The sequence below is a fragment of the Panthera leo genome, chromosome A2 (assembly GCF_018350215.1).
Source record: "Panthera leo isolate Ple1 chromosome A2, P.leo_Ple1_pat1.1, whole genome shotgun sequence".
In the NCBI taxonomy this organism is placed as follows: domain Eukaryota; kingdom Metazoa; phylum Chordata; class Mammalia; order Carnivora; family Felidae; genus Panthera; species Panthera leo.
Window position 1 is genome coordinate 46738563 of NC_056680.1, and position 24585 is coordinate 46763147.

At 39.0% G+C, this 24585-nt stretch overlaps 1 protein-coding gene across 1 annotated transcript in view; it reads left to right on the forward strand.

The window, feature by feature from the left end:
- The first annotated feature begins 508 nt into the window (after nt 1-508).
- The window catches only part of ARL8B (ADP ribosylation factor like GTPase 8B), a 49030-nt gene continuing 24953 nt past the window's right edge, over nt 509-24585 (forward strand). Inside the window, exon 1 of the mRNA XM_042930023.1 lies at nt 509-832. Within this exon, the coding sequence (XP_042785957.1) occupies nt 710-832 (123 nt within the window). The 5' untranslated portion in view covers nt 509-709. The remainder of the gene's footprint in view (nt 833-24585) is intronic.

The following is a 24585-nucleotide window of genomic DNA, read 5'->3' on the forward strand; positions in this document are numbered from 1 at the left end:
ATAAAAAAAACACTTTTTATTGGTTTTGCAGTATTTCTTTATGCAAATACAATACGTATTTTTATATAAGTACAGACTTTGCATTTACAGTCTTTGAAAACACTTCCTGGACATCATGCCATATCTGTTTATAGAGAATTTCCTCATTCATTTTGATAGCTGCATAGTATTCCCTTTTAGGGCCACACTACAGTTTCTTTAATGAGGTCCCTCCTGATGTACACTTGTGGCTTCCCAACTTTTGCTACCAAAAATGTCAGAAGGGATTTTTATCCCGTGCTGAAGCCCACAGAGTCTTGAATACTTTCTGCATAGAACGAATGTAGAATGAATGATGAGTGTGAACCAACCAACATAACTGGGCGAGGGAGGTGTGGTCGAAAGGGAGCGGGGTCAGCCGCGCTGCAGGGAGGCTCCAGCCGGTGGCGCTGCAGGCAGCAGACGCGTGTGGCCGGACCGGCCACGCCGCTCTTGCCGTGGGCGCCGACGGTGGCGCGGGGACGAGCGTGGGGGGGGGCGCGGAGGGTAGGGCGAGTCATATGACCCGCTCGGCTTCCTGGCTTCGGCCGCCGCCGCCCGCCCGTGTCCGCCAGTGGTGCGCCGCGGCCCCGAGGAGCCGTTGAGGGGTCCGGGCTGAGGCCCGCTCGTGTGCAGGCCGTCGCTGTTGCTGTCCGCGCCCGCGCGTCCGTTCTCCCTCCCGGCCGCCATCATGCTGGCGCTCATCTCCCGCCTGCTGGACTGGTTCCGCTCGCTCTTCTGGAAGGAGGAGATGGAGCTGACGCTGGTGGGGCTGCAGTACTCGGGCAAGACCACCTTCGTCAATGTCATCGCGGTGAGTGCCGCCGGCTCGCCCGCCCCGGGCGCCGCAGCCCGCGAGTCCGGCCCGGTGCTGGCCCGAAGCCCGTGGCCGGGGCTCCCTTCAGCGCGATGGGGCGAGTGGGACGAGGGCTGGAGGCAACAAGGCGTTCCTGTCGCCTCGGCCGGGGCCGGGGTTTGGAGTTCGCGCGTGTTGGCGCCTGAGGCGTAGCGCTGAGCTCGGCCGCCGAAGGGTTAATTCCATTTAGTCGTGTTCGACAAAGGGCTGGGTCCTCGACGCGGCCGCGGCTTGGAAAGGGTAAAATCGGCCTTGTCACATTTTCCAGGATTGGGATTTCCTTGGGGCTTGCTCTGGGTGTGTGTTGGGGGGTGGGCACCTGAAGGCTTAACTCCGGCCTGTCCCTTCCCAGGAGGGGGGGATTTGGCGAGCTGTCAGTCCCGTGAGAACGCATAAGACTCGAGAGCGTCCCTCCAGTATCCGCTCGGGACGGAGAGCCCATCGCGAGGAAAGCAGGGGAGCATTGTGGGCCCCTTCTCGGATTTTGTGGGCAGCTGGTTCCTTGTGATTCAGTTACTGGTTTTCAGTCGGTCCCCTTGGAGGGGGCGAGATCGAGTTCATTGCTGCCGGGCTCGTTGCGAGAGAGACTGGGGAGAAACACTTCCAGCCAGTATGGTCCACAGTAGTCCGCAGCCTTTACTTAGCCAAGCAGTTCGGGGGCTCTGCTTTCCCAGTGGTCGGAAGAGATGGATCTGTAGTCACTTAACTTTCTTGGGAAAGGGGGAGTTGGTCTTTTGTGAGAGTGTTTCTTGCTTGAAGGGGAGGGCAGGGAAGTGACTGGGCAGGAGCATAGCTTTTTCCAGATCCAGGAAATGGGGTGTCTGGGATGGAAATTGCCCTGGGAACCTAGTGTGGTGTTGATTCAGCAGTGATTGTGTGGAAGGATGATTATTAAATTTTGCCTGGGTGGTTAGTTGGGGAAGGGATAAGAGAGATTCTCCTCAATCTTTAGAAGCCAGGAGTCGATGTGACTCACTCTTAGTTGATAGGTGCTTGTACTTGTCAGGGATGAGCTTTAGAACTATTCTAAAGAGAGATGGCAGCCGTCCTTCCGTCTTCTAGATGGTGGTTGAAATCCTTATTTAATAGACTAGTTGCCCAACTGGTTTGGTTACAGGAACGATTGAAACACAGCTCCCTTGTGGGAGAAAACAGGTAACGTGTGACTCTTAGTCCTCCAGTAATAGAGTAGCAGGAGTAACACTTGAAAAAGATTATCAGAGATCCAAACTTCCTTTGAAGAATGTTGCGTATAAGTATAAAGAAAATTTACCCACTTGTTTGGCTCCTTTTGTGATAAGTTTTTAAAAATTTTTTATTTATTTATTTTTTGGCTTGAGATGACTATCTTTTCAACAGGTATAGTGGAGTGGAATGTGTATGTGATGACACAGTAAAAAAAAAAACAACTTTGGATTCAGTATCCAAAGTAGAGCTTTTGTATGATGGGGAAAAGATAAGACCTCAGTTTGCTATACATTTTCTGGTATCCCTTGAGATAAGAAAGTTTCCTTGTAAACCCTATCCTTTTGACAAAACTGAATTAATATACAGTGTAGGTGTAGGTCTATCACTACATTTAGTTGTATTTGTTGCAGAGAAGGAGTTATGCGTTGGAAGTCTGAAAAGGTTTAGTAAATCTCTGAAGAACTTCTAAAGACATAGGCATGAACATCATGCTTATTTATTTATTTATTTTTATTGTAGACAGTGTAGCTTAATATAATGAGCAAGAACTTTGAAGAGAAGGAACCCCAGCTTTGCAGTCTGGCTCTGCCACTTAGCAGCCTTGTATCCTCTTTGAGTCCTTGCTTTCTCATCTTTGAAGTAGAGACAATAATGTGCTTCTTAAAGAGTTGTTCTGGGGAGTAAATGAAATGACAGATGTGACCAGCACTATGACTGCCCAAAGAAGGGGCTAGGTAGGTGGTAGCTGTTGTTATTTGTAGCGGATACACTCCTTTAATGCAGAAACAGTGTTTTGAAAAACATTCAGAAGGGAATTAGCTGTGGTCATTTCCTTCTTTGAATCTAATTTATCCAAACCTGGGCTCCAGTAGTGGATTTATGGATTGTGGCAAATGATCACATCATGTACTCCCGCAGACCCCCCGTTTTTGTTTTGTTTTGTTTTTTTACATTGTATTAGATTATTTTAACAACTGAGCTTCTGCAGTGCTGTTGAACTTAAAGTGAACCAGTGGTGCCACTATTTTTTTCTTTTTTTTTTACATTAGACTTTTCTTTTTTCTTAACGTTTGTTTATTTTTGAGAGAGCACTAGAGTAAAAGCGGGAGAGGGGCAGAGAGAATCCGAACCAGGCTCCAGGCTCTGAGCTCAAACTCACACACCACTGTGAGATAATGACCAGAGCTGAAGTAGGACTCTTCACTGACTGACCCAGGTGCCCCTAGCCTATTCTTTTTAAATTATAATTATATGGGTAGGTTTGGTTTAGAAAAAATTCTGGACTGTAAGTGGTTGTAACCCTTAAGATGCTGACAAAAAGAGACCTTAATATATTAATTTCACACTTAAAAAAAAAAACAAAAAACTCAGACTCTAACCTAACCTGTGATTATCATAGACTATATTGAGGGTGAGGAAAAGGTTAATAATTAAAGGTGATGTTGCAGACTTTTAGATAAAAACAAAGTTTCCAGAATAATGAATTTAGCCTTGTCTTTAAAAAAATTAACTGCACTGTTCTTTGTATTTTGCATAAAATGTCTGATTTATAGACTCACAAGTACAGATGGGTTGAGTGTGTCACTTTAGAAAGTTGGCCATTTATTTACTCACATTCAACAAATAACTTAGACATGAAAAGCTTTAGGTGAAGGCAGTTTTCTTCAGGTAAAAATCAACTTTTTGTAAACATAAAATGTGGCTCTATCTTCTGCCTTCAAAGTTATGAAAAATTTCATAAATGTCATTTAACTTACTAGAGAGGTTTGTGTAGGGTTTGGTGCATTCTGAAATTAGGCAGTTTATTTACAGAGAGGTTCAGTCTTAAAATTTGTATTCTTGTGGTTTTAAAACTTCAGTGATACTCCATTTTATCTGGTATTTTTATATAGAGACCCTTAACGTACATACTGTATTCTTTGTTTTGGACATTAAAAAAAGAAACCCCTCTAATATTTAATTTTCTCATTAGTGTTAGGGAATGAAATATTGCCCATTGCTAAGTATTCTGGCAGTTATTGCATAATAAATCATGTGTCCTATATGTGTAATGTATGTTGAGTAATCTTTATTTTTAACAGAGACTCTAACACGGGTTATAAGATAATTACTAAGAAATGTTTAGTAGGATTTACCAAGGTGTTATAGGCTAAATTTTATAGACACTGTGTAGTTTTGAAATGAGTAGTATAAAAATTTGTCTACATTTTTATGAAGTATTAGTGCTCCCCAGGTTATTCAAGGAAAAGTTTATTAACTGCCAAGAATTAGGAAAAGGAGATATTTTGAAAGATTGTAGAAATTTGAACGTAGAATAATTTTTTTTAGAGTTTCTAGAAACTTTAATTAAGTGGTCTAATTTTATTCTCATTTTATAGATGTAGCTAGAAGATCCAGAAAAATAAGTGAAATTCCTAAGGCAACAAAGCTAATTAGCAGAGATAAAATTAGAATGTAGGGCCAGTGTACTTTCTACTTTTCTTATCTGCCTCTGTAGGATCTAGCTGAGATTAGAATCCTAGAGCTGTGGATTGGGAAATCTTAATCCTTTAAATATCTTTTTTCATGTATTTGTACATAAATACACTCTTCTTATGAATGTGGATAACACTTTATTTTATTTATTATTTTTTTTTAAAGGTTTATTTTATTTGTTTTTGAGAGAGAGCACGAGCAGGGGAGGACAGAGAGAGAGAGGGGACCGAAGATCCAAAGTGGGCTCCATGCTGACAGCAGCAAGCCCGATGCCAGGGCTCAAACTCACGAGCCGCAAGATCGGGACCTGATGGTCATGGTTGGACACTCAGACACCTACCCACCCAGGTGCCCCAAATCTGGATAACATTTTAAATCCAAGTATCTTAAGCATGTTGATTGACATTTGAGGACTATTTGTATATATGTGTGTGTATTTATATTTGAGGATATGAATTAGAGGAAGTAATGAGCATCTGTGTAAAGTAGGAATAGTGGAATATTGTTTGGACATTTAAATAACTGGCTAACAGGCATTGTTGGGTTATTGAGCTATGTCTGTTTTCTTTAAAAAGCAGAAATAGGGGCTCAGTTGGTTAAGCATCCAACTCTTGATTTGGCTTGGGTTATCATCTCATGGTTCTGTGCTGACAGCTGGGAGCCTGCTTGGGATTTTCTCTTCGACCCCTCCCCCCACATGCGGGCTCTCTATCAAAATAAACATTAAAAAACCAGAAATAATTCTGGGTTTGATTAGTGTTTATTATTTAGTTACTTTAGGGCAAGAATGGCAAAAACGGTTTTTAAAGAAAATACAATGTAGCTGAAGTCTAAAGGTTAGTAAATTTGAAATTTTACTGTAGAAATTAGCCTTCCAACGAGGTAGTCTTCCAATTCACATTAGGAATTGTGGAACCCGAGGCATCCTGCCAAGGAGCTTCTCTTCTAGGCTCTTTATCTTTCACCCCTGTTGCCATTATTTCTGCCATGCAGACCTAGAATCTCAAAAGCCACATGTTCTCATGAAGAAGGTGGTGCAATAATGCATTTTAAATTATTGACAGGGGTGCCTGGGTGGCACATTGGTTAAGTGTCCAACTCTTGATCATGGCTCCGGTTATGATCTCATGGTTTGTGAGATCCAGCCCCAAATCGGGCTCTATGCTGACAGTGAGGAGCCTGCTTGAGATTCTCTCCCTCTCACTCTCTCTCTGCCCCTCCCTCAGCTTGTGTACACGCTCTTTCTCTCTCTCAAAATAAATAAACATTCCAAAACAAAGAATTTTTAATTTGCTGACTTAGAATATATCTCACAATTTGAAGCCCTTTTTAACTTTCTCAAAGATAAAAGTGGGTGGTAAGTGAACATGGATACAAAATGCATCACAACTATAAAAACTAGTTACTTAAATGTTGTTTTAAGAATTTTTTTCTGATTTTCAGTATAATACAGGGTCATGAGTAGAAATTTGAAAAAGGAGTATAAAGTAGAAGAAACCACTTGTTATCTTCATTATCCAAGGTTAACTAACTGTCAGAGTTTCAAAATATTCCCAAAGCCCCCGGCTTTGGGCTGACAGTGTGGAGCCTGCCTAAGATTCTCTCTCTCTCCCTCTCTCTCTGTCCCTCCCCTGCTCTCTCTCTCAAGATAAATAAAGTTAAAAGAAAAGTATTCCCTTTTTATCCTTTTTAAATGTATGCATTGAAATGCCTTTCAACTTAAAAAAAAACTTTAAACTTTTTTTTAAAAAGTTTTGAGATGATACCTAGTTTGTTTTTTTAAAATTATGGTGTATGCCTATTTCTGTGTGTAAAACCATTTTAGTGCCTTTATAATTTATGTTATGGCATTCATGTGGCTATACCATAATATATTTGATTATTTCCTTATTATTGGACATTTGGGTAGTTTCCAGGGTTTTGCTATTGGATATCAATTTGATCTGCATTTCCTAAGGATGGGTTCCAGAGTTACATCATGGGGTCAGAAGATAGAAACGTATTTCATGCCAAATGGCCAAATTGCTGTCCAGAAAGTATGCGCTACTGACAATGTCTTATGAATAGATTTCATGTATAAAGTTGGAATTAAGCTGAGCACTTGTTCTTTGTTATTTTTAGGGAAAAACATATTTAGTTTTGTTGATAAGTAAACCAGCAGTATTTTTAAACTATTTTATTAGGTAATTGCTCTGTTTCTGTGTTTAATGTTTAAAGAAGTATCTGTTTATGTTTCAGCAACTGCTAAGACTGAGACTATAGAGAACATAATTCCTTTTTCAATTTTCTTTTTTATTGAACTTTGCAGGCAAGTCTTATAAATACAGCTCATCCCCTTTAGCTATCTGCATCTAATTTGTTTTCAACTTACTGGTGGATTGCATTAGGAGTTTGTATTCCAGGAATCTGGCATATTTCCACGCAGTCCTTACCTAATCTTGGCCTATTATGGTGTGATGCTGCCTCTTCTTGGTGGGCGGGGGGTGGGGGGGTGTCTGTATGCTAAATATTCTTTTCTAAATCAGAATCTAAGAGCGTTTGCTAAGGAGACCACTTTTTGAGGGCTATAGCATATGATGTGTGTGTGTGTGTGTGTGTGTGTGTGTGTGTGTTTTAATGGTTATTTATTTTGAGAAAGAGAGAGAGCAAGAGAGGAGAGAGAGAGAGAACACCTTGGAGCAGGGGAGGGGTGGAGAGAGGGGGAGAGAATCCTAGGCAGGCGTTGCACTATCAGCACAGATCCCAGCAGAGCCTGATGTGCGGCTGGATCTCACAAGCCATGAGATCATGCCCTGAGCTGAAATCATGAGCCTGAGACTTAACTGACTGAACTCCCCAGGTGCCCCTAGTATATGACTTGTTTTGAATGAATAACTTGGGTATCATTTATGATTATAAAAGTTGATTCATGTCCTTTGTCCTCATATATGAAAAAAACCATAGAAAAATACTAACTTACTTGCTCAATAGGGCAAAATTAAATGACAATTTAAGTCATTTAGTTTTTCTTTTTTTTAAAATATAATTTATTGTCAAATTGGCTTACATACAACACCCAGTGCTCATCCCAACAAGTGCCCACCTCGGTGCCCATCACCCCTTTTCCCCTCTCCCCCAACCCCCCCCCCCCCCCCCCCCCCATCAACCCTCAGTTTGTTCTCTGTATTTAAGAGTCTCTTGTGGGTTGCCTGCCTCCCTCCCTCTCTGTTTGTAACTGTTTTTCCCCCTGTCCCTTCCCCCACGGACTTGTTAAGTTTCTCAAGATTCACCTATGACTGAAAACATAGGATAGGATATCTGTCCTTCTCTGACTGACTTATTTCACTCAGACATTTAGTTTTTCTAAGATGTAGCAAACCAAAATTGGAGTCTCTAATGAAATATTGTGAGTTAATTTCTTTCTTCAAAGTCAAAACCACAAAGCTTATATTCTATTGTGCTATTTTTTTAAAGGTTACACTGTTTCTTAAATTAGACATTGGATCTTGTATTTGGATCCGATTTCATAGTTTGTCTAGTTTTATTCGCTAGAATAACGTTCTTCATATCCCAAAAGGAATTTTTTTTGTATTAAATCTAAACTTTAGGGTTAATTTAATTTAATTTAATTTAATTATATGCTTTAGGGTTCATTTTAAAATCATCTCTAAGAATGCTGTATTTTTAAAAAAATGTAATTCTGGCAAAATAGTTTTAGGTTTCAGGTATCAGAGTAGTGACATTTCTGCTTGAAAATTGAAGCCTTTCCTTCTAAACTAGGTTGGAAAAGTAATCATTTGTTATTAAAAAAAAAAACAAACTTGGATTATGATTGGCAAAATAATCCTAAAAGTGTCTTTTTAACCAGTTTACTTGATAACAATTACTTTAGATCTACCAAAGTAGTATTACTGAAGAATATATTTGAGCCTACATTTGTTGGCATCTGAGTGTGGTATGAATGAGTTTATTTGGAATATGTTTAAGTGGCTGCAGGAGTTAGAATGGCATAGAAGTTAATAATTGAGAGCCTGACTGTTGAGGTTCGAATCCTTATTCTTTGACTTGTGTTATTTTTGGCAAGTTATTTAACTCCTCAATGTCTGTTTCCTTAAATGTAAAATGGGAATAATAGTAGTTCTCCCTCATAGAGTCGTTATAAGTTAATATTTATAAAACATTTTGAACAGTGTTCAAAACAAAGCATATACTATGAAAGTGCTTCATAAATGTTAGCCACTAGGTTATTGTGTTGTGCTCTCCTTGAGGTCAGGGATTTCTGTTGCTTTTGTTCACTGATATATTCCAATTCCCTGAAACAGTGCCTGGCACTTATTAGATGCTCAAATATATTTTCAAATAGACTTACAATAAAAAATTAAGAAAAATGTCTTTATGAACCCATATTCCCATTTTCATAGTTAAGTTTGCAAAGTGTAGCATAGTGTTAAGAATGAGAGTTAAGAATGCAGCTTTATGGTACAAGGTGGAGAAGTAGGCTGATCCCAACAGGAAGAAAAGAGTGGCCCTTGGCAGTACTACCTGCCCTCTAGAATTGAGGTGCCGTGTACAAGTGTATGCTTGGATTGTCATTGTACATTTGGTTAAGACCATACTATTGGCATCCATTTACATGTGTTTGCTTTGATTTTTGAACGAAGATTTATGATTAGAGTGGGTTTAATCACTGTTGACAGCCATAAATTTTCAAGCCCCACCAGGCAGTAGACTGTGTGGTAGGCCATCCTCTCCTAGATGAGAAGTGGGCCCTTGAGGGTGCATGCAGCCTGTATCAGAAAGAGCTTTTGGCAGAGTTTCCTCTCTGAAGGTGACTTAAGGTCCCGTTTAGACACTGATCACTAGACCCAGTTTTTCCTGACAGCTCATTTTGTCTAGAGAATGTTTGAATGCAATATATTGACTTCATTATTTTTAAATAGTTCTTATCAGAGGAAAAACCAGGAAATGGAAGAAACCCACTTTTTTCCTCCTCCAAAATCTAGCTGTTTCACTCCCAGGTTTTAGTTTTTTTATTTAATTGTATTATTTTCTTCAGTGGCTGAATTAAAAAACTTAAAACATTTCTTTCTTAAAAAGAATACACATAATCCATATTGTTTAAAAAAAAGAGGGTAGATATGGTGCACCTGGATGGCTTAGTTGGTTGAGCACCTGACTTAGCTCAGATCATGATCTCGTGGTTTGTGGGTTTGAGCCCTGTGTTGGGCTTTGGAACCTGCTTAGGATTCTCTCTTCTCTCTCTGCCCCTCCCCTGCTTGTGCACATGTGCACTCTTTCTCTCAAATAAATGTTTAAAAAACTGTAAAAAGAGTATAGATACACAAATAAAAAATTTATCTTTAATACCATTAGGATCTAATCATTATTAAACTGTATATCCTTCCAATTTTCTCCCTATCCCTTTATATATATATATACACATATATATATATATGTGTATATATATATATACACACACACACACACACACACATATATATATACACAAATAATATACTTTTTGTTATCATGATATAATTAACATATAACATATTACATTCAGGTGTATAATGTAATGATTGCATATTTGTATATATTGCAAAATGGTCATCATAGTAAGTCTAGTTAACATCCATCACCATGCATAGTTAAAATTTTTTTTTTTTGTCTTGTGATGAGAATTTCTAAGACTTTTTAGCAACTTTCAGATATGCAGTGTAGTATTATTAACTACAGTTACTGTCCTGTACATTACATCTTATTTATTTTATAACTGGAAGATTGTACCTTTTGGCCCCTTCACCTGTCACCTGTTTCCTCTCATTATCCCCCTACTCCCTGCCTCTGGCAACCACCATTTGTTCTCTGTGAGTATCCCCCCCCTTTTTTTTTTTTAAAGATTCCACATAGAAGTGTCTTTCTCTTTCTGACTTCTTTCATTTAGCACAGTGCCCAGTATATGCTTTATTGATAGCAGTGACAGGATCATATTGTACATACTTAGTCATCTCATGTAGTCTATTTGATTTATCTACTTTGATGGCTAATAGGCAACTCAAGTTTAATCAGCAAGATGGAACTTTTGATCCCCTTCTGCCTCAATCCAGGGCACCAGCATCTATCCATTTCTAAAAAATATTGAATGAAATGGATGCTAGAGGCTTTAATTTATCTATATATTTATAGTTTGGTTGCAGGCATTATTTTCCACTGTTCAGTGATGAAATATTTGTGCCTAAGACTTTGTTTTTGCAATTTTCTTTGGAGTGCCTGAAGATGGGCCAGTTTGACCAGTTTTAACCTTTCCATGCTCCTCTCACCCTGTCTGTAGCATGTAATTTCCCAAGTTAGGATTGATCATATCACCTCCATCATAATTTTCATCACACTTACCACCTTAAGAAGTTATCTTGGGGGTGCCTGGGTGGCTCAGTCGGTTGGGCGTCCGACTTCGGCTTAGGTCATGATCTCGCGGTCTGTGAGTTCGAGCCCTGCGTCGGGCTCTGTGCTGACAGCTCAGAGCCTGGAGCCTGTTTCAGATTCTGTGTCTCCCTCTCTCTCTGACCTTCCCCCATTCATGCTCTGTCTCTCTCTGTCTCAAAAATGAATAAACGTCGGGGCGCCTGGGTGGCGCAGTCGGTTAAGCGTCCGACTTCAGCCAGGTCACGATCTCGCGGTCCGTGAGTTCGAGCCCCGCGTCAGGCTCTGGGCTGATGGCTCGGAGCCTGGAGCCTGTTTCCGATTCTGTGTCTCCCTCTCTCTCTGCCCCTCCCCCGTTCATGCTCTGTCTCTCTCTGTCCCAAAAATAAAAATAAAAAAACGTTGAAAAAAAAAAAAATTAAAAAAAAAAAAAAAAAGAAGTGGGATGTTCTTGTTTAAAAAAAAAAAATGAATAAACGTTAAAAAAAAATTAAAAAAATTATCTTGTTTATTGTCTTTGTCTCTTTTATGAATGTATGTTCTTTTTTTTCAACTTTTTTTTTTTTTTTTTTTTTTATTTTATTTATTTTTGGGACAGAGAGAGACAGAGCATGAACGGGGGAGGGGCAGAGAGAGAGGGAGACACAGAATCTGAAACAGGCTCCAGGCTCTGAGCCATCAGCCCAGAGCCTGACGCGGGGCTCGAACTCACAGACCGCGAGATCGTGACCTGGCTGAAGTCGGACGCTTAACCGACTGCGCCACCCAGGCGCCCCTGAATGTATGTTCTTTTATGGATGTAAATTACATAGGGATAGAGCTTTGTCCTTTTTTCAGTACTGTATTAAGTACAAAGCACTATGCCCTGCATATAATAGGTTTTCTAAATATTGAGTGAATGTATATAAAACAAACCATTTTATGTATTCTTAAATTGTGTGCAAGGCATTATGATAGATGATTCATAAGTGTATCAGATAAGGTTGTTTTGCTGGAGTATGTGCCTCATAGTAGCCATGTATAGAACAGAAATGTTAAGTGCCTTAAGACTGGCACAAAATGCTTTGGGAATCTCTTTACCCTGACCTCACTAAGACTTCGGGGGTGTTTTAGAAAGTCAGTTTAGTGGGACCATGGTGGGAATGGCCACTGAGGGGAGCTTTGAGAGTAGAGTGGTTTTCATTTATCAATGAGTATTTGAAGAAGCAGTGTTGTAGGTAGCATAGATATAACGAGGAACAAAACAGACATTCCTTTACTTGTGCAGCTTCCAGTATTATGGAGGGAAGAAAAGATGTTCAAGAAGGAACTGTGGAAGTAGCAAAGACACGACTGAAGGCAAGACATTTTGTTGAATTAAGTGTGACTTGCATGAAGGAGAAAACAAGAGACTGGAAAAGTAGATCTGTATGCCTGGGGAGCCATTGAAGATTTTTGTTTGGGGGAATGAAGTAAGACTATTTTCCAACGGATTAATTTAGTAGACCAGTGAAAAGGAAGTTGGTCACAAGATCATTACAAAGGTCTGATTGAGAGGTAATGGGGTGGTGGGGGGGGGGTTAAGGAGAAAGGAAAAGATGAGCTTTATTAGGGAAGTAGAATAGGTACAGTTTAGTGGTCGAATCAGATATGCAGGGCAAAGGGGGATTTGTAAGGAGTTGAGTGAATGTTGGGGAATATGGCTGTGGGATCAAGTAGTGGAAATGGGGTAGAGAATGAGAATGAGTTTAGAAGAGATAGGGATGAATTGAGTATAAAATGTATTATATGATTAATGATATAAAGGGGATTTGTATTTGGGAAGGGCATTTCATGCTATTATTTTTAGATATAGTGGGACTAAAACTGAGAATTAAAATGTCATCATTTCATATCTTTATCTTAGTAGTAAGGGACTTAAGAAGTAGTTGAGAATTCAATCCTGGTTTCTCTTCTAAAGAACGTTGTAGAATATTTTCTTCCTTCTGATTTGTGTCAATTATCCTATTCTGCTGATAACTTATTTTGCAAATGTTTTATAAGCAAGGAGTAAACAAATGTTCTCCACTCTTCCAGAATTTCAGTTGAGCTATCTTGATTTGTTTATGGGGCTATGTACATTAGTCTGTGCCCAGTTTGCAGGCTGCCCAGAAGACGTCCTAATCCATAGGCCCTTGAGGCAGCTGAATGAAGGTTGTATATTCAGAGTGGCTGAGGCTCTTGTAGGCTTGGAAGTCTTCCTGATTTAATTTAAAGAGGAATGTTCTATCCCTGGAAAGTGTCTGATTTAATTTTGTATGCTGTCTTTCCACTGAAGAGAAAAGCTGGTATGTATAATATCTTGTGCTTTAAACATAAAGGATATCTGATGTCTTGGGATTTCAGTTGTGATATTTTTTAGGTGCTGGGTCAACATGTAGTAGTCTTAGACTCAGGATATCATTTTTCTTTCTTCTTGGGTCACATTACTGATTATTTTACTGTGTGACTGAAAAGACGCACTATGATCCTCAGTCCTCCTATCCCAGTTAGGCTGTCTGATATCTGCTAAGAGATTTATTTAGTACAGTCTTTTGTGGACTTAACAGTGCTCAAAGACACCTGTTCATCTTAGAACATGTGGACATTATCATATAACAAAAAGGAACTGGCTGTACCATCTCTGCCATGTCATTCTTAAGGGTAGTTAATGCAAAGAATATTCCTAGACATCCTACTGTTTCTTAACTGTCCTTTTCTACAATGCAGAAGGGGTATTCAGTGAAAACCTTTTTATTTATTTATTTAGTGAAACAGTTGATTGTTTTATGAAGTGCATTCACATACGAAGCATTGTATGATTCTTTTGGTCTCCTTGTTAAATAGATACTCACTGGCTTATAAAAGGTAAAAAGAGCTCAAGTGACACAGTTTTGAGATAGATCTGGAATGCAACTCTAACTCAGCCTGGATGTTCTGTTCCATAAAAAAGGTGAGCTATGATGAATCCTGTTTACAGACAAATCCTTTAGGACCTTGGTTTGCCACTTGATATAGTACAACTTTTCCAAGTCCTGTGACTCAGACTACTTGAGAAATTTGATATCACCTCTTGTGGTGTTCCTTAGGCATTTTTAGCTTTCTTTGGCAATTCATTGCCAAATACTTTAAGTCTATTTTACTGGTTGTTGTAATACTTTTCTGTATTATACTTCCTAGGAACACTCGTAAATTTTAGTGGTTTGAGTGAGTGTGTGTGTGTGTGTGTCTGTGTGTGCGTACGCACACATGGCAGACTTTGGACTGGGCCTTAAATTTGCCAGTGAAAATTAGCAAGATGGTTGTGAGCAGAAAGAGGAAGCAGGCTTTGAAATACATGTTAGACCGTGTTAATGATGGAGAATGAGACACTCAAGATACCAAGCCATTTTCCTTTGTCTGCAATACATTATCTCCTGGTCCTCCTTTTCCCTTAGACAGCACTGTCTCACACATGGTTTAGGTCCCATATCTGTGGAGCCTTGCCTTAACTCTTTTCCCAGGCAAAGTTAATTGCCCTTGCTCTCTTTTCATAGCGCTTTGTTAAAAATTGTGTTTATTTGTGCCAATTTTATATCTTTTTATCTGTTTCTACTTACAGACTGCAGACTTCCTTATTTATATCCCCTAAACGTATCTCTGTGCTTGACTCAGGAGGTGCTCCATAATTATTGACTTACTAGAGTCAAGCACTGTAGGGTATTGTTTAAGTATGTTGAGTCAGACAAGCCTACATTTGAATTCTATATCTGTTAGAGCTCTCTACCCCCCTCAAAGTTTCAGTTTCTTCATTGGTGATTTGGGAATGAGAGTAGATGTCCCATGGGCTCATGGTGTGAGGTAAGATAAATCAGCATAGTACCTGGCATAAATGCTCCATAGTTGATAATTATCACTGTGGTTGATGTGATATTTGGGGGGGAAGGGCAGGAGCATATGCTCCAGTTAGATGGCAGATGAAATGGATCCTCCCTCACCCTCAAGTAAGCACTGAATAGGGATTCAGTTTTGGAGGAGGATGAAAGGATTTTGAGTTCCAGGATGGAGGTCTGCTGGCCACCAGGGACCAATTTCTGATTCTTGATGAAGGTTCTGTCATTGTGAGAAATTAAAATCAAACTGTCCTTTGCCATAATCCATTACAAATGTGCTAGGGTGCTTGGGGCAACTTAACTGAAAAATTTACTGGTCTATTTGTTTTGTCTTCCTGTTGGTAAACTTGGTAGTAGTGACTAGTTTCGGCTTGGTGGAATACTAAATTTGTATTTTACTACGTATGCTTAGTATAGTATCTATTTATAATCTCTCAATTGACCATTGAGGGTTTTTTTGTTGTTCCTGTGTTTGAGCAGCCTAACGTGGACTACAAGCTTCTGTACAAATAAAAATCTTTGCTTATTTATCAACAGATAACTGTCAAATGTGTGAAGCATTTTACTCAAGTAGAAAGTAGAATAAAGGTTTTGAAACTCAGACTTGGGTTCAGATCCCAGTTTTCCTGCTGTGTGTGTGACTTTGTGACCTTGCTCTCAAGCTTCCTTTTCTGTAAAATGAGGCCAGTAAAGTGAATGGTGTCATGTTGCTGTTAACATTATTACTATTGTTATTAATAGTGTAAGTCAGTGGAATGTGTCCTAGCTAATAACAGTGATGTATTCTTGATGCAGGAGTCACATATAACTGGAAAACATTCTTGACACTCCAACCCCTTGTGCATTTTTATTTCCCTGCCAGGCTCCCTACCTGGATGGTAGTAAGTGGGGTTGTAGACAGCTACTGAATAAATAATGATGTTAGCATTTAGAAGACACAGCAATTTGGAACTTGAGCACTGTACAATGACTCAGTATTTCATGACTGCCCATCATTTAAGAGCTGAGTTTCAGTATGAGGCGATGCTGATAACACTGAGTAGGCTGATGGAGTAGCTTTGGCATGTTTAGTGTTTCTTCAGGGACACCCAGAGAGAGCCAGAGGGTGAAAAATAGCCATTGAAAGGGAAATAAATGTATTCAGGCCATGGCATTTTCTGCAGCCATACCACTGTACTGCCAAACTAATAAATGTAGAAGCAGAGATGTCTCTACTGATACATGAATAAACAGCTGCAAGACCTGATGTATTCTAGTTTAAAAATGTTTTTAGAGATTTAGTACCTTTAATATTTTAAAAAATAAGCAGTGTTTCTAAGTGCTTTACTTTGTTTTGGGGGTAAAAACAAAGCAATCCACGTGATGTTATTAGTGGAGGAGATAAGGATGCAAATCCACAAAGCAGGAAAATGTTACAAGTTGGAGATAAACGACTAAGAAATTAAAATCCAGGTTTTAATGTATCCTAATGATAGGTGCCAAAGTTTGCTTCCTCCAGAGTCTGACATCAGAATTGTATTTATAAACATTTTCTGCTTCCACTACTGCTGTCAAGGATGCCTGGGCTACTCTTTAAAAGATAAGAAAGAGAGTATTGCTTACCTGTTTTATGATATACCTGTGGAGCAGGGTTTTAATAGCTTTATTTATCGTCCAGTTAGAAAAGAGATCTGATAAGAGGTCATGCATATGCTGTCATCTGGCGTGATATGCTGTAATCCTTGGTTACATTTAGAGGCTTTTTCATTCTAACATTTAAAGGTTCTGAGTAGCAGTAGGAGTCATGGGTTAAATTCTAAACTAGGGGACAATTTCTGGATAACTTCTCAGTAATGTTTCTGACATTTGTTTAATTGCAGATCTAAATAGCCACTAATGGATGTTACAGTTTCAGTGAGCAGTGATGTTTATTGTCTCGGAAGTAGAATGAGGTAGACTCAGAAAATGATATAAAATGTTCATCCCCAGTTAGATTTCTTGATAGCCCAGAAAAACCCCTGTATAACTTCTTTTAAAGAAATGGAGCTGAACGGGAAGCAGAAGTGGTTATGGATGATGTTGGACCTGGGAATTCTGAATGAGTCAGTTCAATTCCTACAGGATGTCTTGTCTCAAAGAAATTAGGGTGATAGGTGATGTAAAGCTTGCAGGGCTCCCCCTGTGGCCTTCCTAGTTCTGTTCTTTAACAGGTGGCAGTGGTCATGGCCTCTTCCCATACAAGATGAGATTAGGTGGTTTTCTTCACTTTGGGGACTGTGCACAGCAGTTTTAACCATCATTCTCTGGTTGGTTCATCAGGAACTAAACCTCATGGCTAAATTCCAACACAGACTAATCTTGTAATCTTGTCCTTAATTCTCTATATAGTGAGTGTTGGAGAAGGTTTCCAGACTGCTTCAAACTAATCCAAGGGTACAATAAGAAAAGACAACATGAGGGATGCAGCTGTAGGTGTTTGTTGTATTCTGAAATTTTTAGGTTAGAATAGACGGTTCCTGGGTTACCAGAAAACATGGGTGGATTTACCAGTAACCTCCTGATGGAGGTGGGGGTTGGTACACTCCCACTCCCCTACCTTTCCACACACCAGCGTTTGGCTGAACAAAATTGACAACCTAGATCATTCAACAGATGATAGATCTCCCTTCCTCAAGGGCTCTTGTCCCCAAATCACAAGCAAATCTAGTAATTCATAGAACTTTGCTGTAGATTGCTGTGAATTTTCTAGCTGTTTTATATCATTCTAGTTGTTTAGGACATGTAACCACCTTTTTGAATATTGTAAATTACCTTTTGGCATCAGGGTAATGCTAGACTCCTAAGATAAGCTGGGAAATGTTCCTGCCTCTTCTATTTTTCGGTAAGAGATTATGTAGAATTGGCGGTGTTTTTTATTTAAATGTTTTTTATTTAAATGTTTGGTGGAATTCACCAGTGAAACCATCCAGGCCTGAAGATTTTTTTAAAAAAGACTTAAAATCTGAATGCCTGGCTAGCTTAGTTGGTGGAGCATGAACTCTTGTTCTTGGGGTTGTGAGTTTGAGCCTCATGTTGGGGAGAGAGTTTACATTAAAAAAAAAAAAAAGGATTTGAAGTCACTTATTACATTTTTTTAATTGACAGAGAACTATTCAATTTTTTTCTTCCTGGGTCAGTTTTAGTAGATTGTGGCTTTCAAGAAATTGGTCCAATTCAGGGTGCCTGGGTGGCTCAGTTGATTAAGCATCCAACTTTGGCTTGGGTCATGATCTCAGGGCTCGTGAGTTCAAACCCTGCGTTGGGCTCTGTGCTGACAGCTTAGAGCCTGGAGCCTGCTACCGATTCTGTGTCTCCCTCTCTCTCTGCTCCTCCCCTGTTCACTCTCTGTGTCTCTCTCAAAAATAAATAAATATTAAAAAAATAAAAAATTTTTAAAATAAATTGGTCTCTTTCAATGGGGTTGTTGAATTTATATGCATAGAGTTTATAGTATTTCTTATTATCCCTTTAGTATTTGTAGAGTTTAGTGATATCCCTTCCTTCATTATTAATATTGCTAGTTTTTGTTTCTCCTGTTTTCTTCTGTCAGTTCGTCAGTTTTATTTATTTTTTTAGAGAATCGGCTCTTGGTTCCATTGATTTCCTTCTATCGATTTTCTGTTCATTATTATTGATTACTACTCTTACTGTTTGCTTCTGTTTCAAATTTATTTTGTTCTTTTTTCCTCCAGTTGTATCGAGATATAATTGAAATACAGCACTATGTTGTTTAAGCTACATGACTATAATGACTTGACTTATATATTGTGAAATGATTATCACAGTAAATTTAGTTAACGTCCATTGTCTATAGATACCAAAAAAAATTTTTTTTCTGTGTAACGAGAACACTTTTTTTTAATGTTTGCTTATTTTTGTTTGTTTTTAATGTTCATTTTTTTATTTTCAGAGAGAGATACAGAATGAACAGGAGAGGGATACAGAGAGAGGGAGACACAGAATCCCAAGCAGGTTTCATATTGTCAGCGCAGAGTCCAGTGTGGAGCTCGAACTCGTGACCTGAGGCAAAAGCAAGAGTCAGATGCTTAACCTACTGAGGCACCCAGGCAGGCATCCCTAATGTTTGTTTATTTTTGAGAGAGTGAGAGTGAGTGGGGGAGGAACAAAGAGAAGGGGGACAGAAGATCCCAAGAAGGCTCTCTGCTAACAGCAGAGAGCCCAATGCAGGGCTTGAACTCAGGAACTGTCAGATACTGATCTGAGCTGAAGTTGGGTGCTTAACCGACCCAGCCACCCAGGGGACCCTGTAGTGAGAACTCTTAAGATTTCTTTTTTCTTTTCCTTTTTTTTTTAAATGTTTATTTTTGAGAGTGGGTGCAAGTGGGGTAAGGGCAAAGAGCGTGACCGAGGATCTGAAAAAGGGGCTTTGTGCTGACAGCAGTGAGCCCTGATGTGGGGATTGAACTCAGGAACTGTGAGATGATAATCTGAGCCCAAGTCAGTGCTCAACGGACTGAGTCACCCAGGTGCCCCTTAAGATTTATTTTCTTAACAGCTTTCAAATACAGCATACAGCAGTGTTTTTTAAAATAATATTTATTTATTTATTTATTTATTTATTTATTTATTTATTTATTTATGAGAGAGACAGAGACAGAGTGTGAGCAGGGGAGGGGCAAAGGGAGAGGGAGACACAGAATCAGAAGCAGGCTCGAGGCTCTGAGCTGTCAGCACAGAGCCCGAAGTGGGGCTTGAACTCACGAACTGTGAGATCATGACCCGAGCTGAAGTTGGACGCCCAACCCACTGAACCACCCAGGCTCCCCAATAATTTTATTTTTAATGTTTATTTAATTTTGAGAGAGAGTGAAAGAGAATGAGTGGGTGAGGGGCAGAGAGAGAGAGAGGATCTGAAGTGGGCTCTGCACTGACAGCCGATGCAGGGCTTGAACTCATGAACCCTGAAATCGTGACCTGAGCCAAAGTTGGATGCTTAACTAAGCCACCAAGGCACCCAGCAGTGTTAATTATAATGATAATGTTGCACATATTTATTCTTTTTCTAATTTCTTAAGTTGTTAATTTGAGAATTTTCTAATACAAATATTTGAGTGTCTAAGTTTCCTTCTAAGCGGTACTTTAGCTACGTCTCACAAATTTTGATGTTTTTCATTTAGTTTAAAATATTTCCTAATCTTCCTTAAGACTTCCTTTTCTAACCCATAGGTTACATATAATAAAATATTTGGTTATTCCCAGATATTGTATTAATTATTTCTAGTTTAATTCCATTATAGTCAGAGAACATACTTTGTTTGACTTGAATTTCTTAAGCTTTGTTTTATGGTCTGGATATGGTTTGTCTTGAATGAATATTCCATGTTCATTTGAAGAAAATGTGTATTCTGCTTTTTTGAGTGGAGTGTTCTATAAATTTCTATAAATGTCAATTAGATTCACTTGATTGCTACTGATGATAAATTTTATATCTTTGCTGGTTTTCTTGCTCTTTGTTCTGTCAACATGAGAGGAATGCTGAAGTCTCTATAATTGTGGGTTTATTTCTCCTTTCATTGCCATCAGTTTTAATTTTATTATTTCATTTCATTTTTAGAGAGAGAGATAGAGTGCACAAGTGGAGGAGAGGAGGTGGTGGTGGGGAGAATCCCATGCAGGCTCCATGCTGTCAGTACCAAGCCTGATGTGGAGCTTGATCTCACAACTGAGATCATGAGCTGAGCTAAAATCAAGAGTTGGACATTTAGCTGACTGAGCCACGCAGGCGCACTGAGGAAATAGATTTTAAATAAATTCTTTGTGTTCAAGTCTACTTTGATATTAGTATAGCTACTCCAACTTTCTTTTGGTTAGTGGCTGCCTGGTGTTACTCTTTCCATCCTTTGACTTTTTTTTTTTTAAACCACTTTATTGAGGAATGATTGACATGCACAAAGCTATACATATTTAATGTACCCAACTTGGTGAGTTTAAGATGGAGCTGTTTTGGTTTTTAATTTACATTTACATCTGTCATTTAATTATTTGTTTTCTGTTTCTCTCCTTTGCTTTGTTCCTTTGTTTCTTCTTTACTGCTTTCTTTTCAGGTGGACTATTTTTCACTAATTTATTGCGGTTTTGACTATTCTCTCTGTATGGCTTCATTAATGCTTGTTTTAGGGATTACAGTATGTATACTTTACCTAGTTTACTTAGAAACCTTCTACCATATAGGTCCCTTTATCTTTCCTCTATGGTATGGTTGTCATATTATATCTACACACATTGAAAACATTACCAGAGAAGCTTGTAATTTTTGTTTTCAACCATCAGCAATTTTAAGTATTCAAGAGGAAGACAACATTTGTTGATATTTATCCAGATGTTACTATTTCTGTTGCTTTTTGATTTGCACCTGTTTTTGATTCACATTTTCCTGATGATTAGTGATGTTGAGCTCCTTTTCATGTGCTTGATGGCCGTCTGTATGTTTTCTTTGGAAAATATCTTTTCAGGTCTTTTGGCATTTTTTATTTAAAAAAAATTTTTTTAATGTTTATTTATTTTTGATAGAGAGAACACAAGATGGGGAGGAGAAGAGAGAGAGGGAGACACAGAATCCGAAGCAGGCTCCAGGCTCTGAGCTGTCAGCACAGAGCCTGACACAGGCTGGAACTCACAGACCATGAGATCATGACCTCAGCTGAAGTCAGTTGCCTAACCGACTCAGCCACTCAGGTGTCCCTCTTCTGGCATTTTTTTAAACCAGATTGTTATTGAGTTGTAGAAGTTCTTTATATTTTGGATATCAGCCCTTCATTAGATATATGATTTGTAAATATTTTCTTCCATTTAGTAAGTTGTCTTTTCATTTTGATGCAGAAGCTTTTTAGTTTGATATACTCAGAATTATTTATTTTTGCTTTGGTGTCAGGATTCAAAAAATCATTCTGAAGACCTTTGTCAAGGAGCTTAGCGCCTGTTTTCTTCTAGGAACTTTATGGTTTTGGGTCTTATGTTCAAGCCTTTATTTTGAGTTAAGTTTTGTGTATGGTGTAAGATAGTGGCAGTTTTCCCAACACCATTAATTGAAGACACTGTCCTTTCCCCATTGTAAATTCTAGGCTCCTTTGTCACAGATTAATTGGCCACATATTCATGGGTTTATTTCTGGGCTCACTATTCTGTTTCATTGATCAATGAGTCCTTTTTTTTTTTTTTTTTTTAATGCCAATACCATACTGATTGACTACTATAGTTTTGTAATAGAATTTGAAATCCAGAAGTGTGAGGCCTTCTTCTTTCACAAGATTGCTGTGACTATTTGGGGTCTTTTGTGGTTTCATTCTCTTTCTGTTATTCTGGGATTTCAGTGACATGAATGTTAGACCTTGCCCTACAGATCCTTGAGGCTTGGCTCTTTCTTTTTCCTATCTTTTTCTCTTTTTTTTTTTTCCTGGTTGGATAATTTCTGTTGCTTTATCTTCAAGGTCATAGAATTTTTCTTCTGTCATTTCCATTTTTCTATTGAGGCCATCCAGTTAGGTTTTTTTTTTGTTTGTTTTTTTTTTTTTTGGTTATTGTATTTTTCAATTCTAAGATTTTCATTTGGTTCTATTTTACAACTTATTTGCCTGCTGAAATTTTATGTTACATTCATTTAATCCTTCTTGGAACATGGTTATGATAGCTAGTCTCTGATATTTACAACATTGGGGTCATCTTGATACTGGCATCTGTTCAGTGACTTTTTCCCTTGTTAGTTGAGTTTTCTTGATTCTTCAGATTTTCAGTTACTCTGGACACTTTGAATATTATGAGTCTCTGGTTTTGTTTACATCCTATAGAGAATGATTTGTGGTTTTGTTTTAGTGTGCATTTGACCCAGTTAGGTTCAGGCCACAAGATCCAACCAGCCTTCTTCTGTGGGCTGTGGTTCTAAAGTCAGTCCAGTTTTCAAAGCCTCAGTAGTACTGTTTGGCTATATACTGTGCAAGCTGTTATTCAGAAACCTGGCTAGTGGTTCTACCTCCTAGTTTAGTTTTCAAGACCTTTGATATGTTATTTAGGGTCAGATCCACATGTTACAGTTTAGGGATGAGCCCAGGAGTTCATGTATAACTTTATGGGGTCTGTTTGTCTAGAACTTTCCTTTGCAAATTTCACCAATACTATGGCTCACAGCCCTGGCCCCATTTTCCTGATCCTCTGTCTGGAAAGCTGGGCTTCATTATCCCTCCTTTGCTATGTCCTTCCCTCAACTGAATCTATCTCGGGGGCCAAGAGAATAGACAAAAAGAAATAATAATAATAACAGGGTTTCCTCTCTGTATTTTCTCCACACTACCAAGCACTTTTGGAACAGGGTTCTTATGGTTAAAGAGGATCCTTTTCTTTCTAAGGAATGCCTGCCTGGCAGACTTGGTTTTGTCTGGAGGCTATGGCATGAGAGAGAGAGGAAAAAACCCAGGAGACTTTTCCCACTCTCTGTCCTTTCTTCCTCTTGGCTGCCCCCCCCCCCCCGCCCCCGAAACACACACACACACACACACACACACACACACACACACACTCCCCTACCTCAGACTCAAAAGAGAAGGTGCTTCTCTTGGAACCTTTTCTGTTCATGCTTGGTATATGTTTGTTAGCATTTGGGCTACCTTTGATTACAGGGTAGGAGATGGGAGGAAAGAAAACGACTAGGAAATAGCACCAGATTTTTTGTGCTTTAAGTTCTGATATCCTTTTCTAATCTGTCTGCTGCCACTTATACCCTGAGCAGCCCTCAGGTGCTGCATACATTCTGTCCAGGGATTTTAGTTACCTTCAGTGGAAGGGATAGGGTGGAGTGTACTTATCCAATCCCCCTTTTTTTTTTTTTTTTTTTTGGGAGAGAAAGTGTGCAGGTGGAGGAGAGGGGCGGAGGGAAGGAGGGGGAGAGAGAGATAGAGACAAGGGGGGCGGGAGAGAATTCCAAGCAAGCTCCATGCTCAGTGTGGAGCTGGATGCAGGGCTTGATCCTACAACTTTTGGACCATGACTTGAGCCAAAATCAAGAGTCAGACACTCAACCGACTGAGCCACCCAGGTGCCCCCTTACTTAATCTTAACCAGAACCCTGTGCATTACTTTTTAACATTGCATTTAATGGACTCTGTGTAATGATGATGCTACCAAATGTTAAAACCTTTTCCATAGCTGTTTCTGAGGCAGGCATTGTTGTAAATGCTGTATGTGTTTTAATTAATTTAATTTTTAAAAATTGATTTGATTTTTAAACAATTCTATGAGATAGAGACTATTATCTCCACTTTACATTTGGGGAAAGTCAGGCATTGCAAAGTTAAGGAACATGCAGGGAGGACATATAGCTAGGCAAGTGGTAAGACCAGAGTTATAACCCAGTCAGTATAACTGTCTCCAGAGTCTCCATCATAACCACCAGACTAATACTACCTCTGTTTCACTGTGTTGTAAATTACCTGAGAAAATGAACAGGATCTCTTCTAGTAACTCCACACCCACTGGGATTCTTTAAACTGTGCTGAAATGATTGTCAGCTATTTAACTTTCCTAAGATGGGCTTTATTAATTACATTAAAATTTTTATTTTTCTCCTGATTCTGGCTTACTTTAATAGATTTTGATGAAGACGAGGCTTGTTACTTGTTTTAAAAAGTATGAAATTCACTATACAGTTTATTTGCAGGTTAAAACTTTGTTATGTATGATGTACCCTTTCCATAAAGCAGTTTTCCTTATGACTAGAGGACTTCTGTTACATATATAACTTACTGATTTATA